Source organism: Agelaius phoeniceus, chromosome 3, assembly GCF_051311805.1.
Source record: "Agelaius phoeniceus isolate bAgePho1 chromosome 3, bAgePho1.hap1, whole genome shotgun sequence".
NCBI classification, from domain to species: Eukaryota; Metazoa; Chordata; class Aves; order Passeriformes; family Icteridae; genus Agelaius; species Agelaius phoeniceus.
In genome coordinates, this window is record NC_135267.1 from 77,648,579 (window position 1) to 77,664,128 (window position 15,550).

At 35.9% G+C, this 15,550-nt stretch overlaps 1 protein-coding gene across 7 annotated transcripts in view; it reads left to right on the forward strand.

Moving 5' to 3' along the window:
- Positions 1–15,550, forward strand: part of PDE10A (phosphodiesterase 10A) — a 343,772-nt gene that overhangs the window by 316,117 nt on the left and 12,105 nt on the right. For all 7 annotated transcript variants that reach the window (XM_077175661.1, XM_077175660.1, XM_077175657.1 and 4 more), the window contains 8 exons: positions 281–373; positions 948–1,134; positions 2,500–2,642; positions 4,606–4,689; positions 7,070–7,220; positions 9,844–9,999; positions 13,210–13,382; positions 14,520–14,631. In XM_077175661.1, the coding sequence (XP_077031776.1) occupies positions 281–373; positions 948–1,134; positions 2,500–2,642; positions 4,606–4,689; positions 7,070–7,220; positions 9,844–9,999; positions 13,210–13,382; positions 14,520–14,631 (1,099 nt within the window). The remainder of the gene's footprint in view (positions 1–280; positions 374–947; positions 1,135–2,499; positions 2,643–4,605; positions 4,690–7,069; positions 7,221–9,843; positions 10,000–13,209; positions 13,383–14,519; positions 14,632–15,550) is intronic.

The following is a 15,550-nucleotide window of genomic DNA, read 5'->3' on the forward strand; positions in this document are numbered from 1 at the left end:
ACCCCCTGGGTTATTCAAGATTTTGAACTTTCGTCACTAAAATGGTAATGTTATGTCATGTTTTGAATTAAACTATATAGCTATATAAAATGTTTTCAGAAAGTATCTGTTAGGATGTGCTTTTTTGTTTTATTATGTGCTACTAGTTGTTGTAAGATTTTTCTCCTCAAAGCAAGAAAATGGCGCTGGTTGGGACCACCCATTACTGTGCCCAAGACAGACTCCACTAGAAAAATGTGTTTTCCATAATTTGGCTAATACACATTTTTATTTTCTCCAGATTTTCTATAGAAAAAGGAATAGCTGGTCAAGTGGCACGAACAGGAGAAGTCCTTAACATCCCTGATGCCTATGCAGACCCACGCTTTAACAGGTAGGATGCTCTTCATTGGAGGGAAGATAGCTCTTGACATCTTTTACATAAAATTACTACCTAAATTTCATATTGAGATTCATTTATGGAGCTGTAGTCCTCTGATGCAGAGGTAATTATAGATGCTTATTAAATGCTTTAGCCATCAGAGATAATTTTAAGATACAAATAAAAGTATTTTTTCAAATATTAATATTATGGAGAAACATTTAGTTAGATTGTTACCAATTTTCATTATTAGTCTCCCTGGAATCTCATTAGTTTCATGAGAGAAAAACAGTTCACTAACAAATAGTGAACTAAGAATACCCAAATGTTCTTTAACTCTGTGGTTGAGGCAATATTAATTCTTTGTCTTGCAAATGAAGAAAAAGGATTAAAAAGTTCTTTCTAAGTATGACACAGTAGATAAAAATATTTGAAGGTTTTGAGGGTGAAATTCTTGCAGTTACTAATTAGGTCTACTTTAAAATAATTAAGTATATTGTACATTAACATTTATGAGAATCAAGGAATAGATACCCATTGATATTAACTCTTTTCTCTTTTTTCTTTTTCCTTTGTGGCTCTTCAGAGAAGTAGACCTCTACACAGGCTACACAACCAGAAATATCCTGTGCATGCCTATTGTGAGCCGAGGAAGTGTAATAGGTGTTGTGCAGATGGTGAACAAAATAAGTGGAAGTGCCTTCTCGAAAACTGATGAGAACAACTTTAAAATGTTTGCAGTCTTTTGTGCTTTAGCCTTACACTGTGCTAATGTAAGTTTTATTTACGGTTTTGTGAGTTATAATGAGAATACTTAAGTATTTTGATGTTACAGCTTATTAAAATGATTTGTAAGTCTATTTCATTGAATTAACGCTGTATTCCTTGGTGAATAATTCTATTTTAAGAGGATGTTACGGATTTCATTTGAAACAACCATACTCTGGATTTATCAATTTTGTGTAGCTAAAATGAGAGAGCAAGCTCTGAAATGTGTATGATATCTGTCTTCCCTTTTCCATGAAAAAATATGATTCTTATTTCTTTTATAAATTCGGATTACATTTTATAAATTTAATTGGGCAATGGAAATATGCTGTATATTCTCTCAATTCCATATTCTTAATACTTAAAGATCAATTTTTACACTTATATGCTACGGTGTATACTTATCATTATCCATGCTTCTAGATAAGAGTAGGTAGCTATTTTTTTTCCTCAAACCCTTTATTATCTCAGAATTTACTATGCCTGTAGGAAACATAAGCAATATAATGATCATTACTATATAACTATAAAAATTAAGTAAAATAATAAATTCAGTAAAAATGCAATGCAGAAGAACTGAGTTATATTCATGGGAGAGAAGATAAAATACAATGCCAGTTAAGCCTGGTGATTTACATTAATTAATTTTACCAATAGCATCCCAGTGGTACACCGGGACAGCAAGTTTTATTACCAGGTGCCTCAAGTTGTTTCACTTGGATCAGGACAGGTAGAATGGCCTGAATATAAATTACACTTGGGACTATGCACCCTTTAGTTGTGTGTGAGTTCACTACTTTTAGATGGTGAATGTTGCCATTCAGGATGTACTGCTCCAGAGGATTTTTTAACTAGTACGTTGTTGTGTCCTCACTTGTTTGCAAACCATGCCACGTCTGAACCTCTCAGTAATTAACTGTAATTATTTTTCATACTGAATAGTAATGTAGTTATGATAAATATTCCACATAATTTTTACTGTGCATAGATAGCAGTAATTTGTACCAATGAATAGAATTCATGCAGTGGCAGAAAATATGAATTGTGTCCTGTTATATGTTTTCTGTCAGAATTTTGCAAGGGACTTAGCTCTGTTTTTGACTCCTGAATTTGGGTTATTTTTCTTGGGAGAGCTCACATGCAATTAAAAGACAGCTAAGCCTTAGATATTTACTGAGTGAGTAGGTAAGGAGGTTTCCCAGAAGTACTGAATTCAGTGTAATATCCTGCTTTTCTAATGTGTGAAGTTGTGCAGTCAAAAGCACTAACATTTCTGCAGATGTGTATTGTAATAATCATTGTTTGAATACAGGAAGTAATTTTATTTCTTTATTAGAATTCCACATTCATGAATGACTTTACTTTTTCAGATGTACCACAGAATTCGTCATTCAGAGTGCATTTACCGTGTAACGATGGAGAAGCTATCCTACCATAGTGTTTGTACAGCAGAAGAGTGGCAAAACCTCATGCACTGTACACTGCCTCCACATATTTATAAAGAAATTGAGCTGTAAGTATTTTTCTAATGTAGCAGCAGTTGTATATAGCCCGTTAATTTTTTTTTCTTATTCGTAGTGGGGTTTTTTTAGGAAGCACTTTCATTATTGAACTACAGCAATATCATGGTGCTTTTATCTCTGGCTTTCTTAGCTGTACTTAGTGACCCATGAACAAAATTTATCCAGCAAAGATATAAAATTGTACGTACTCAGAATTTTTCCACAGACATGGGTAGATGCAGTAGCTGCTTTAAGCATTAGTTTTTACCTAGGATTTGTAGAGATGAGCTTTCATTCCTATAGTCCCAAGTCCCCATCAGCTCAGAGCCAGAGAGAAAGCTGAGTTTGGAACATCAGTATTTAACACCAAGTGCATGCTCTCATCCCCTTAGATATGTTCTAGAATTAAACGTATTTTTCCCAGCTCAGTCATGGGGTTTTATGGGTTGTGATTTTTTTTGGTTTGATTTTGGGTGTGTATGTATGTGTAGGGGGTGTTGTTTTTTTTTTTTTTTTTGTGAGTTTCGAGTGTGTGTGTGTTGTACATCTGCTTGTGCTTATTGATGAAGGGGGAAATGATAATTCAGGTTTAAATGCCCCAGGGGCTAGAGGGTAGAGTTGCAGTCCAGCTTTGGAGGTGGATTTCCCATCCAGCCTTTTAGGCTTTCTTTGACATAATTGAGTTATTTTCAGCTGCTGTATGCTGAAGATGAACCTCTAGCTGCATTTTATTGGCCAGTCCCTGCTCAACAGTAACAATGGGAGCCATCACATTTTTAAGTCACTGGTATTGGTCCAGGACAGTAAATTCTACTCTAGTAACCAGGTGCCTAAAATCAGCTATTGAATCATGAAACCTAAATTGTCTTTTTAAACCTCATCTCCAGAGCTCGTTCACTTCTGTTCAGCACTGAGCATTGTAGCTGGGAGTGACATGAAAGCCTGTGGGTTTAACAGGGACTGCTTATAGTTAAAGTTCATTACATGCTGAAGTGATTTGCTTGAATGCCAGAGCATTAACAGCTTGCAGGATTACACCCTAATAGAAGCTTATTCTTTGTAATACAATTTCTTGTGCTTTGTTAGGTGATATTATATAACCCACCTCCTCAGCAAAAATGAATTTTACTTGCAAAGATGACAGGTTTCATTCTAAATTATATTAGCATCCTTTAGTTCAAGCAGAATACATTTTATCATTTTCCAAGCAATTCAACTACCTTCATTCCTCTCACAAGCTGCTCTGCTGTTCAGTGTGTTCAGTTAAGGTTCCATGGAGGAAAAAAATAGGACTTGCAGTGCAGAAAGTGCAAGGAAAGGGTTAATTAATAATTGAAGGAAAAACAGTTCTGTCCTGGGTCCCTAAAATTAGGCCTCAGTATTGTTATCAGGGGAGGGGAGAAGTCTTCAGGTAATGAAACATTAAAGATATGGTATTAAATGTTAAATTTTTGAAGTTTTAGCTGGATTTCTATTAGCCACTAAAAGCTGTTTTTTTCCTATATCAAAATTAGAGCATCTCTCCTGCAATTTATGATAGAAATTATTGGAAAAAAGGCCAGTAAATATATTATTAGAGACACCATCTTTATTATTTCCGGGAAGAAGGTCCTGAATGTTTTAGGAATGCCTGTAAGCCTCTCATTGTTCCTGAGATTTTTTTTTGGTCTATTACTTAATCTGTGGATCCTTAGGTAAAGATATATGTTTATATTATGTAAACAGAGCCAAAGGCTGCCTTTTGGACTCCATCACAAGAGTCCTTTCCAACATAAATTACTAAATGATTGTAAACTATGAGCATGGTTTCATACATATTACTGAAAAATATAACTTGTAAATTCAGCTTTCTGTTTGTATTCAGAAAGCAGTGAATCTTGCTGGGTATACATTTCCTAGTCATTTTCACTTGTTTTTCACTTGTTTTGCAATGAAAAGGTATTTGTCTTTTCTAAACTGAAGCTTTCTTCTTAGATACCATTTTGATATCAGTCCATATGAAGATGTTTGGCCTGCTATTTTTGTCTACATGGTTCACCAGTCCTGTGGGACAGCCTGGTATGAAGTATATTATTTCTTTGTTTAATTGTTAAGTCTGTGTTTATTTACTTATAATTTTTGAGATAATGACTTCTTAATGCAAGGTCTATTTTCTTTTATGTTTATTTACTTTGTTTGGTCTTTATAGGGCTGTAATAAACAGTCTGGGGATTTGTCCCACCTTCTTGGTCCATAGTTAACAACATCTGGGAACCGTGAGGTTAAAGAACTCATGATATCATCCTAAAAGTTGTCCTTCTACTATACAGAAAAATTGTTTGGTTCTGAGATGATTTTGCTTTTCAGACAGAAGATGGTAAAGGCAACAAAAAAAGTACTCTTCCCAAAAAGGAGAGAAAGTGCATGAAAACTGATTTTTTGGATATAGAGTTGCTGAAATTAATAATGTATATGGTGAAAGTAAACCAAGATCAAATCTTATCTTGCTAAATTAATCAGTTATTTACTTAGTTGTGCATTAATTACGGAAGTGAATTATTTTTAAATTAAATGCTTCATTTGGTGTCATTTGTCTCAGTGTTCTTTATCATTACTAAGATCAGTAGTTGGGTAATTACTGCCCATTGCTGAAAGAAAGGAGCTGCTCCGAATTATGGAAAGCCTACAGATGGTCAATGGAAAGGGGAAGTACGTTCCTACAAAAGGGAGCAACATTCAGGAAATGTTTGCTCGCATTTCATTTTGTTTTGCTGACTGAATGGATGCCCTCAAAACGTGTAGTCAAAACAGAGGATCTTTCTCAGTCTTCCTCAATGCTGCAAAGTGGGTGACTCTTCTGAACACAGTTCTCTACTGCTCAGTGTAGTTAGCTTGTTTCCATTCCAGACTGAATGGCTGTGGATGCAGGGTTGGGGTTTGTATTTTCAGTCTGGTTCTGTTCTCCTCTCTTTCTGACTCCCAGTCTCTTCCTTTCAACATGTAGCTTTGATGAAAAAGAATTGATATCTACTTGATGCTTTTCAAATGAGCTTCAGCTTTCACATCTAAAATTAGGGAAACAAAAGTGAGGAAAAATATTTGAAAAGGAGACTGTTGGAACAGGACTTGTATTTAATTTCTGAAAGAACAAAACTTCTCAAACCTTTGAAACAAAACAAAAAATTTTAGGACTTAAATTTGATTTTAATATATTGAGAAATAAGGTTGTGCCCTAAAGTATTTACCTGTGTGATGTATAATTGTCCTGTCCAGGGAGGATTTCAGAGAAAAGCCTGTCATACTCACTACATTTTCTCTTCTGAAGAAATAATATTTTACTGCCCAATCAAGTTCAAAATACAGCAGTGGATGAATTAGTAGTATTCTATGTTGAAGCATCACAGATAATGTTTTTTCCTTTGGCTATAATTGTACTATCACGTAATAACCATTGAATTGAGATTGAAAGTGACTATTGTGATATTCTGAATTATAATGTACTATTTAAACAATAGTTCTATTGCTGTCTGACTTTCTAAAATTAAAGAAGAAAGCCTAAAGTTTTTTGAAAGACAATATGCCTCTGTTTTTCCTAATGTCAGATTAAGGCTGAGAATAATAATTACGTTGCTCAACACACAACTGTAGAAATACACATTTCTGCCTGTTTCCATGTAGTGGATGTGCTTACATTTTTACACATAGGTCAGAGACATTGAGGTTTTTTTCCCTCACCCCACAGGTACTGCAAAACTAGAACATTAGTACCTCTTTCCTGATACACCCAAGAAATTATCAAAACATGGAACTTGAAGTCAAATCGCAGCAGGAGAAAAAATGGAATGAAGGAAAATTGCCTTTTTATTAGGGAAAAATTCATTTATTTAGGACTTAACAAAATATTGTTTGGTGAGAAGTGAAGAAACCGTGAGATGTCAGTTTCTGTTCTGTGAGTCTACACTGGCAGAAAAACTCTACAAATACTGGAAAAATAAAATCTTCTGCTTCTCACAATGTCAATATGGAGCACCTCTATTTAATTATGTTTATTTCTTCTGGGTCCTTTATTTAAAAATCCCTGAATTTTCTGTTTTGACTGCAAATCATGTTTTCAAATTGTCCATTAGATGCGGAGTTGTGCTGTATTTCAAGTTGAATAAGCAATTGGAAGAAACCACTTCAAGCTTCTGGGAGCAGGGAAGGTCATGCAATTGTATTGACTGAGCTGGGTAGCATGACTTATGTTCTCAAATTTAACAGATTAAACCAAGAGCATTGTCAGGCATCCACGCTCCTCTGTCCTTGCCAAACTTGAGTGACTCTTCATGTCATTCAATTAGTCATCCACAGTGCGAGTCAATCCTAGCAAGAAGGGTAAATCAAAGGCCATCTTTTCTCCTCTCCTGGTTGTTTTTCCTGTTCCTATGTCTTGTCTCTGACCAAATTATTTTCTTCCTAGCTTTGAACTTGAGAAGCTGTGCCGATTTACTATGTCTGTAAAGAAGAACTATCGCCGCGTGCCCTACCACAACTGGAAGCATGCAGTTACTGTTGCCCATTGCATGTATGCCATACTGCAGAACAACCAGGGGCTTTTCACTGATCTGGAGGTAAATGATATAATGGTATCAGTCACCACTCCTCATCAGAGCTATCAGTTGTTGTTTAAGTACCTTTTCTGTGCTAGAGTTTTTTTGTCAGCTCAGACTGAGTGTATGTAAAGGTCTTCATGGAGGAACGTATGTGAGTAAAGAGTTTGAGGGAACATGATTACTCAGATTCCTAAACCTAGTCATGTTTTTCAGGACTTCCCCTTAAAAAGCAGTGGTTGATTTGCTGTAAATCCATGTCTAAGTTTTGGGGTTCTCCCTGCCCACTTACAGCCACATTAACTGTCAGATCTGTCCCTCTCTGAGGGAGGGAAACACCCTGGATCATGAATCCTGTGAGGTCTGGGAGATTTCCTGAATAGGAGGACAAAGGCTGCAGAGTTATGTGGCTGTGAGTTATGTGAGTAAAGGAGAAGAGCTAAACTCTAAACTGATCACTAAGTGGAAAAGATAACTAGTAAAATGGAAGGCTTAGAATGTTAATACACAGTATGGACAACTGTCACTTGTTTTTCTTCTGAATTATAGTATAACAGGGAGTACTGTCTCTAATTAATGTTGCATGAAACTTCTGACTTGGAGAACTTTTTTTCAATTGTGTATAACTCTGCCAAATATTATCCATTTGGGCTGTAATTTTCCAGGCTCTGTTAACTTCCTCAAGGTGATTCATTTGGGGAAATTCCAGGCACAATTGTTTGGCTCTTTTAAAGAAACATGCTAGTAGAAATCAAAGTTTTGTGCAGTGTATAAGAGTAAAATGAAACTTGGTGAGCTTTCATTGAAAAGGTCTAGTTTGTCCTGCTGTAAAGCAGAGACTTGAAAATAGACACTGAAATGCAAAAGTGGCATATGCCAGGCATATGCTGAAACTTGGCCAAGCTATAGAAGTCTGAAAATGAAATCAGTATTACTTTACCAAAAAAAAAAAAAAAATCTGTGGAGCACAGCCTCAGAGAATTTTTAAAGCTCTGATAACATTCAATACTAACCAAGTACTAAGCCCCATCTCTTTGGAGGTGGAGAGTAAGAAAGAAAGGGAGAGCAAAAGAGACAGCTGTTAAGAGAGATGGAAAAAGTCTTTTTTCCCTGCAAACTCCAGCCAGCCTTCATCTGTTTGAGTGTTTTATCCCCAGTCTATGTTCCAGCTCTTTTCAGCAGTCTCCTTTCTTGATACTGGAGATGGAATCCAACAAGAATACAGGAAACTGCTGAAAGAAAGTTTGGGGATCTAGGGGTGGGCTGACCTCAGGTGAGGGATGCTGACGTGAACCTCAGTAGGTTTAGAGATGGGAAGATAAAACACTGTAAAGGAGACACTGATCGGGAGAAAAATAGAGAAAAATGTGGTGGTTAAGGATTTGGGATCCAAACAGGTACCAAAATAGGTACGAGGACAAGAGCACTGTTATTGGGCACTGTATAATCCTGAAGGAATGAGACAAGAATGACTTCCTGAGACATGGAGACTGGGACAAGCTGTTACTGCATGACTTCAAGTGATAGAGGTGTGTGTTATGTTCCTAAGAGTTCCTCCTCTGTTGAGGATCTGTGTGGACACATGCGGCTGCATCACCTGGGGGTTTTTATATGCTTTTTAAAAGTACACTTCACAAGATGCAATATTGAAAACACCTCATTCAAAACAGCAGTGAATGTCTCAAAATCGGAATTACAGTTAGCATTGCTACAGCCTTATTTCTGCACATGGTGTATTTCTGTGATAGAATTTCTAATTCTGTGATAGAATTTCTAATTGCATCATTGCTATTTTTCCACAGACTCATGGGTCTCTTCATGTAGTATCCAGGTTGAATGTTGTGCACTTAATAGATGGCTAATTAATATTCTTTTTCTGCTTCATTTTATAGCCTTATCCTTGTTTACTGAACACTCACCAGAACCAATTATAAGACAAAGATGTTGGGTCTCTGAAGAAATTTTTATGATACTTCATGACAACAGTGACAGTCATAAATATTAATGAATTTTTTTTCCAAACACATAAGCTGTGTGAAAATGTTTTGAAAAAGAGATTTCAGGGACTCCGTTTTATCAGGATATTAAGGATTAATTATATAAAAAACCCACTGATTGTCTTTATTTGTTTACAATTTCATTGTCCAGCATTGTCCATGACTCATATTAGTGACTTCCTAGGAAAAAACCCTAGTAGGAGATTTGGTTAACATCTCTAGGAGTGTTGCAGAGCAGATCTGTCATTGAACTTCAGTGCACCTGTTTTGACCACCAGATCATACATTTTGTATGCTTTTTCTCCCTCAATACCCGTTCTTTTTATTGTTTTAATAAACATGGTAAGGATTCAGTAGATAACGAGATGGTTTAAAATGCAGATTTCTTCTGAAGCACAGTCCATCCAATAGTATGTAACTGTCCAACAACGATTTTTAAATGCATAATCTAATTACAGTTGGACCAAGAATTTTAATTCAGCATGTCCTTACTGTCATGTTTCTCTCATTTTTAAGGATATTTCTACATGAGCTGTTTGAAGGCAGTGTTAGCATACTGCAACTTCTACAGTATTTTGGGTAGAGAGTGACATCTAGGGGCAAGAAATACATCTTGCCTTTCATGCTTGTGTCCGTTTTTTTTGTAGCGAAAGGGTCTTTTAGTTGCGTGCCTGTGTCACGACCTGGATCACAGAGGTTACAGCAACAGCTATCTTCAAAAATTTGATCACCCCTTAGCTGCTCTCTATTCCACATCAACGATGGAACAGCACCACTTCTCACAGACTGTGTCCATCCTGCAGGTAGGATTTTTGAAATTGTGTGTTCTGTGCATTAGTGTCCAGTGGTGGAAAGAGGAGTCACATCATTGTGAGATAAATAGATTTTGCTGAAGCATGCTTAGTTTAATTTCTCTATTATAGTACTCATTTAGATGAGTAGAAGATTTATTACAGCAAGCCAGGTTTCACAATTAGCAACCCAAGGATTCAAGAATAGTGCAAAACACAGCTTTCTCAAAATCTTGAACTTATAAAAATATTGTGTCTTTGAAGGTCTTTACTTATGGCTTGCCTTTGAAGCTTTTTGCTTCTGGTTCTCTGGAGGCTTTTCCTATGACCACGTGGAATAGAACTTTGAAAATGAAAAATAATTTTCTCTGATACATATATATATATATATTGTCATAATGTATTTCAACAAAGTCTTCAACCATCCTGAAATTTTGAATAAAATCTCAAGTACTGGCAAAACTTGGTGTGAGAAACTTGAAAACCCGCTGTAATAAATTCTGTGTGGCATGAAAGGTTAGATGTTAATTTTTCATGCATGAAAATTGTAAACTTATTTCATTATGTCATTCTGTGCTTATTTGTTACTTGCCAATTTGAAATTAAAAAAAAAAAAACTGAGTCAGGTAATAATCTGTGAAAGAGAGTTCCTAGTTATGAGATCATGTGTCTTCATGTTTAATGAAGAAAAAACTGCAAGAAAACATGCAGACACTTTGGGCAAATACAGGTGTGCTACTGACATACATGTATTTTCTCATGAGTGAAATTTTCATAATTCTCAATTAGAACAGTGAAAACTCTTACCTGTGAAACCACTGCCAGTCCATAGCATATTTGTGCTCACTAGTTTTAGTTTTCCATGAACATTTAAATTACAGCCTAACCTTGCTACTGTTCCACTGATTCGTTGTTAATCTTTCTTTCTGGTTTTTCAGGGGAACATATTTTCTTAAATACATAATCACCTATTAGGAAAAATACATATTCTGTCTTGTATTCAGAATCACATCTTGTGATTATGGTTTTAGGTATCATAGGCATTTAATCACAGAATGGAAGCTTTATCTCTGAATGCTCCTTCATGTAGGAGGGTGTAATTGAATCCTTCAGTGGTGATATGGCATTAGATGTTTGGTGTTCGTTCTTTGTGTGAATATGTGAGCATGTTCCTCAGTCATTAACACTTTCCCAACCATTTTGCATTTTTTCTAGCAGAAATGTTGTAATCTATGAAAATCCCATTTGCCATGAAGGCAGGGAACCCTTTTGCTTCCCTGACACCTCCTACATTTGCTGTCAATGTGAGTGAGGAAATGGGGATAGGTGGCCAGGGCTGTAGAGTGGATTCATGACACCAGCTGCTGATAGCACCCATGGGTGATAATTAGCAGCAAAGGCACACCAGAGCAGCCTTTTGGACTTGCTGGATTTTATTTGAATCAAAAAGCTTTATTGAACTCGTGGACTGATGGAAATAAAGCCAAATCAAGACACCAAGGTCTTTAGGGTTTATCTGAGTTTTAATTTGACATTAATAACCTGCAGTACCTTTAACTGCTTGAAACTTTAGAGCTGCTTTGCTCATCCACCTGCAGTTTGAGTGTACATCATACTTGGGACACAGGATTCAATTGACTAGCTGTAGCTCAGCAGGCAAAGAACAAAATCTTCGGAGTTGTACTTTGTATGTACTACTCAGAAGCCTAAGTGACACAAACTCATAAGAGTCAGCTTCTGTCAGCAATTTATAGAATCAGTTCTTTTTGAGTACTCTGAACAGAAGTTGTCACAGTGGTCTTTCTGAGACTGCAGCTTCTAAAGGCCAAGACTAGAATCCCGAATAATTTAAATATCAGGACAAATAGCCAGGAATTAGACAGCAAGGCTGGGGAGTAAAGGATCCGCAAAATAAATCCACAAAAGGATCCTAAATTGTAGGAACCAGCAGTAGTAATTTTTTGGTCCCAAAGTGCTGATGATGGACTAAAATGTTCAGAATTTTTTTTTTTTTTAAATGTGATGTTCTATGACTTAGAAATCTGTCAAAGGAGCATTGAGACATAGATGGATTGTATTTTCTATTCATTATTCACAATAAATCTACTTGTCTAAGTAAAAGTACTGGAAAATGATGTTTATGTTCCGGATGGTGAGAGAAACCAAGCCTATTTGTACTGCAGAGGATTTATTTTGGGCAAATTATGTAAATGCTTGACAAAAGTCATGGAAACTTTTTGAGCTTCAGCCCAAATGCCAATTAAATGTCAAAACACCTCTGCATTTGATATATTCTAATGATTTTTTTTTTTTCTGAATGTGCACACCTTGACATGGCTAGCTCATTCTTTCTTTTTGTCTGCTTCCTCTCAACAGTAGGAAGACTTTGACAAGTTGTTTTCCAAATCTTAGAGACAGTAGATAGTCTTGAGTTTTCAAAATGTGATATAGCTTCATGAGTGATCACAATGCATGCATATTGTCAGTTAAACGCACAGTAATACCTTGTGGAAATTGAAAAGTGATGGCAGTGGTGCATTACCAGAGCCTCCATAGCAGAAACCATTATCTTTAGTTTATGAGTCATTCAACTTAAGGTTGAACAAAGCAGCTTTTCCCTCTAAATGTTCATATACGTTAAAATAATGAACTTTATATAGGAAATTATGTCAGTGAATGCAGCGATTTCAGGACCATTTCATTTGGAACATTAAAACAAAAATGAAAATTAAAAACAAAATCATTTTGAAAACAAAGTGATTTTGTATTTTTAACTCAAGTGTTCCTTTATCCATACTGTATATTTACAGAGTATCAAAACTATGCTTAAATGAATCAGGTACTCAGTTTACCAACTTGACTGTGCAGACTCTGGATCAGAACTGAATCACACATTTCCAAGTTAACACCGTCTGGTAGCGTAATGTCTATAGTGATTTTAAATCAAAGAAAAAGATTTCAATAATTTTTCTCTAGTAATACCTTGAGGCTTCAGAAGGAGCAGTCCCAAAAACAAATTGGTGGCTTAGTCATAGTTTTTTTTTCATGACAATGTTTACAAAAGAAGAATAAAAATGGGAATTTCAGGCTATTAACATTTGAAATTGCAACAAAACTTGTCATTGGGCTGTAAAACTGTTGTAACCTGTCTGGTGAAGCAAAGACTGAAATCATCTCAGAATTAGAGCTTGTGCTTTTTATTGGTTTTTTACTTTTTCATAGCTGGAAGGGCACAATGTCTTCTCCAATCTGAGCTCCAGCGAATATGAGCAAGTTCTTGAGATCATCCGGAAAGCCATCATTGCCACAGACCTTGCCCTGTATTTTGGAAACAGAAAACAACTTGAAGAGCTGCATCAGGCAGGAGCATTAAACCTTAAGAACCAAACACACAGGTAAAGCAGCAAACCAGTAGTAGATCCCTATGGAATTAGTCTGGAAAGAGAAACCTTATTTTTTAAAAAAAAGAATTACCTCTGAATGGTAATTTTCTTACATATGTGATCTCTAAGACCAGCAGTGTGTAAAATTACACATAAGTAACAGTAATTCCTTTATATTGCCTTTATATTGCTTTATATTTGCATTGGCCCTTACATGGCTGATGACTACGTTATCTTAACTTAGGGGAAGTGCACTTTGCATTTATTGTTTGATTATACTGTGTATTTCTGTATTTCCTCTGGTATATTTGTCTGTACAATGTACAGACAGTTTTAATGACTGCCATCACACTGGCATGCAGGTTAGCAAGCTCTATGCTTTTTCACATGGAATAGGAATTATTAACAAAGATGAAGGTGTCATTAAGGGCCCTCTCAATTTCTCCATTGGGTGAAAACAAGTGACTTGAAATTGCCAGTTTTCTTTATAAAACTTATATTCACAAAACATAGATTTGTGCTATAAAATTGGTTAAATAGGATTTTTTAATGTGTGTGCCTTGTACTAATAATAATTTTGTTCAGTTCCTGGTGTTGTTCAGTTACTCTGTGGACAGGTTTGTCAGCATATAGAGCAGAGTTATGCATTGGATTCTTGTTCTGTCAGAGTTTGAATTCATTCCAGCAAACCAATGACAGCACCTTGAGACAGACTCAGAAGTAGTCTCTTTCCTCTTTTTAGGAGCTTTTTTCTCCTCTCTTTAAAGAACAAAGAAATGCAGCAATAAGATATGTCATCTTTCTTTTTATACATTTGTACTGTATATTTAGAGAATTATAGAGGGGCATGTGAGTGTTTTAACAGGCAGGCATCCTGTGCCCTTGTCTATGGATGTGATTGTGTAGAGGATGGTCAATGAACTCTGGTTGCAAACAATGTAGGGAATGCAACAAGGTATACAGTGAACAGTCTGTACTATGCCTTATCAAAGAATCAAACAAATGAGGAAGAAACAATAGGTGGGAGAAAATTCATAGTGTGTATACACTGCTGCTGATTCAACTGAGGAAGGGCAAATAAAAACTTGGCAGAGCAACCATTAATTCTTTACAAAACTTATAATTTAATGTTCTTTTATTCTATTTTAGAGATAGAGTGATTGGCCTGATGATGACAGCTTGTGATCTGTGTTCTGTTACAAAGTTGTGGCCAGTTACCAGACTGACAGCCAATGATATATATGCAGAGTTCTGGGCTGAGGTATGTGTGATTCTTTTGTTTACTCTCCTTATAAACAGAAGCATCCATGAAGGAAAAACCCAACCATAAGTATTTTTCAATCAACATCTTGGTGTGTTTGTTTTGAAGAGACTTCAGTGGTGCATGTGTGTGTTCGTTGCTTACTCTGAAGTTATTTAGAGCGGTGAGTTAGCTATCTAATTTTCAGGCAGTGTTTTTTCTCTCTGTTCAAGATAATGTAGAAAGTATGTCCTAACATAAAGTGATCAAGCAACAGAACATAGAAGAAGTCACTAACTGTAATTTTTGTAGAAATGCAAAATATGAAACCAGCTTCCAGGTCAGCTGCCTTGAAACATATTTATAAAGCTATAATGTGAGGACAGAAAATGCTAGAGTAAATATGAAAACCATTAAATTTTTAAGTCTTCTCTGTGAGCCAGCTAAACAAGTGTCTCAGAGAGAGCTGGGTCTTCAATACATTGAAAGTTGTCTGCAATTACTATGTACTGAGAATTGAAACAAGGAATTAAGCTGTAGTAATGTAATCATGTTCATAAATAAATATGCAGTCTCTCATATGTCATATGCAGAGGTGTAAATATCCTAATTGTTTAATTTTTAAGAGGAAGTGACTGCTCTGGGCATAAGGAATAAATTGCACAAAGTGGAGTTATGCGACTTTTGGAGATACAGCTGTATTTTCAGGACTGCTATCATACATGTGTATGATAAAGTGTTTTTCTTTTCTTTTGTGTGCCCTGTGGAATCTTGCAGTGTTCAGTGGGCTTATTTCTGTTTTACACAGGCATAAAATAGAAACCAGGCCTGTGAAGTTGGTGTAGCATGCATTTAGTGTGGAGATTGTTACCCTGCCTGTTGCATGTTCATTGTGAATTTCCAGATGTGAGCTTCTTGTTGGGTGTATTTCGTTTTCACT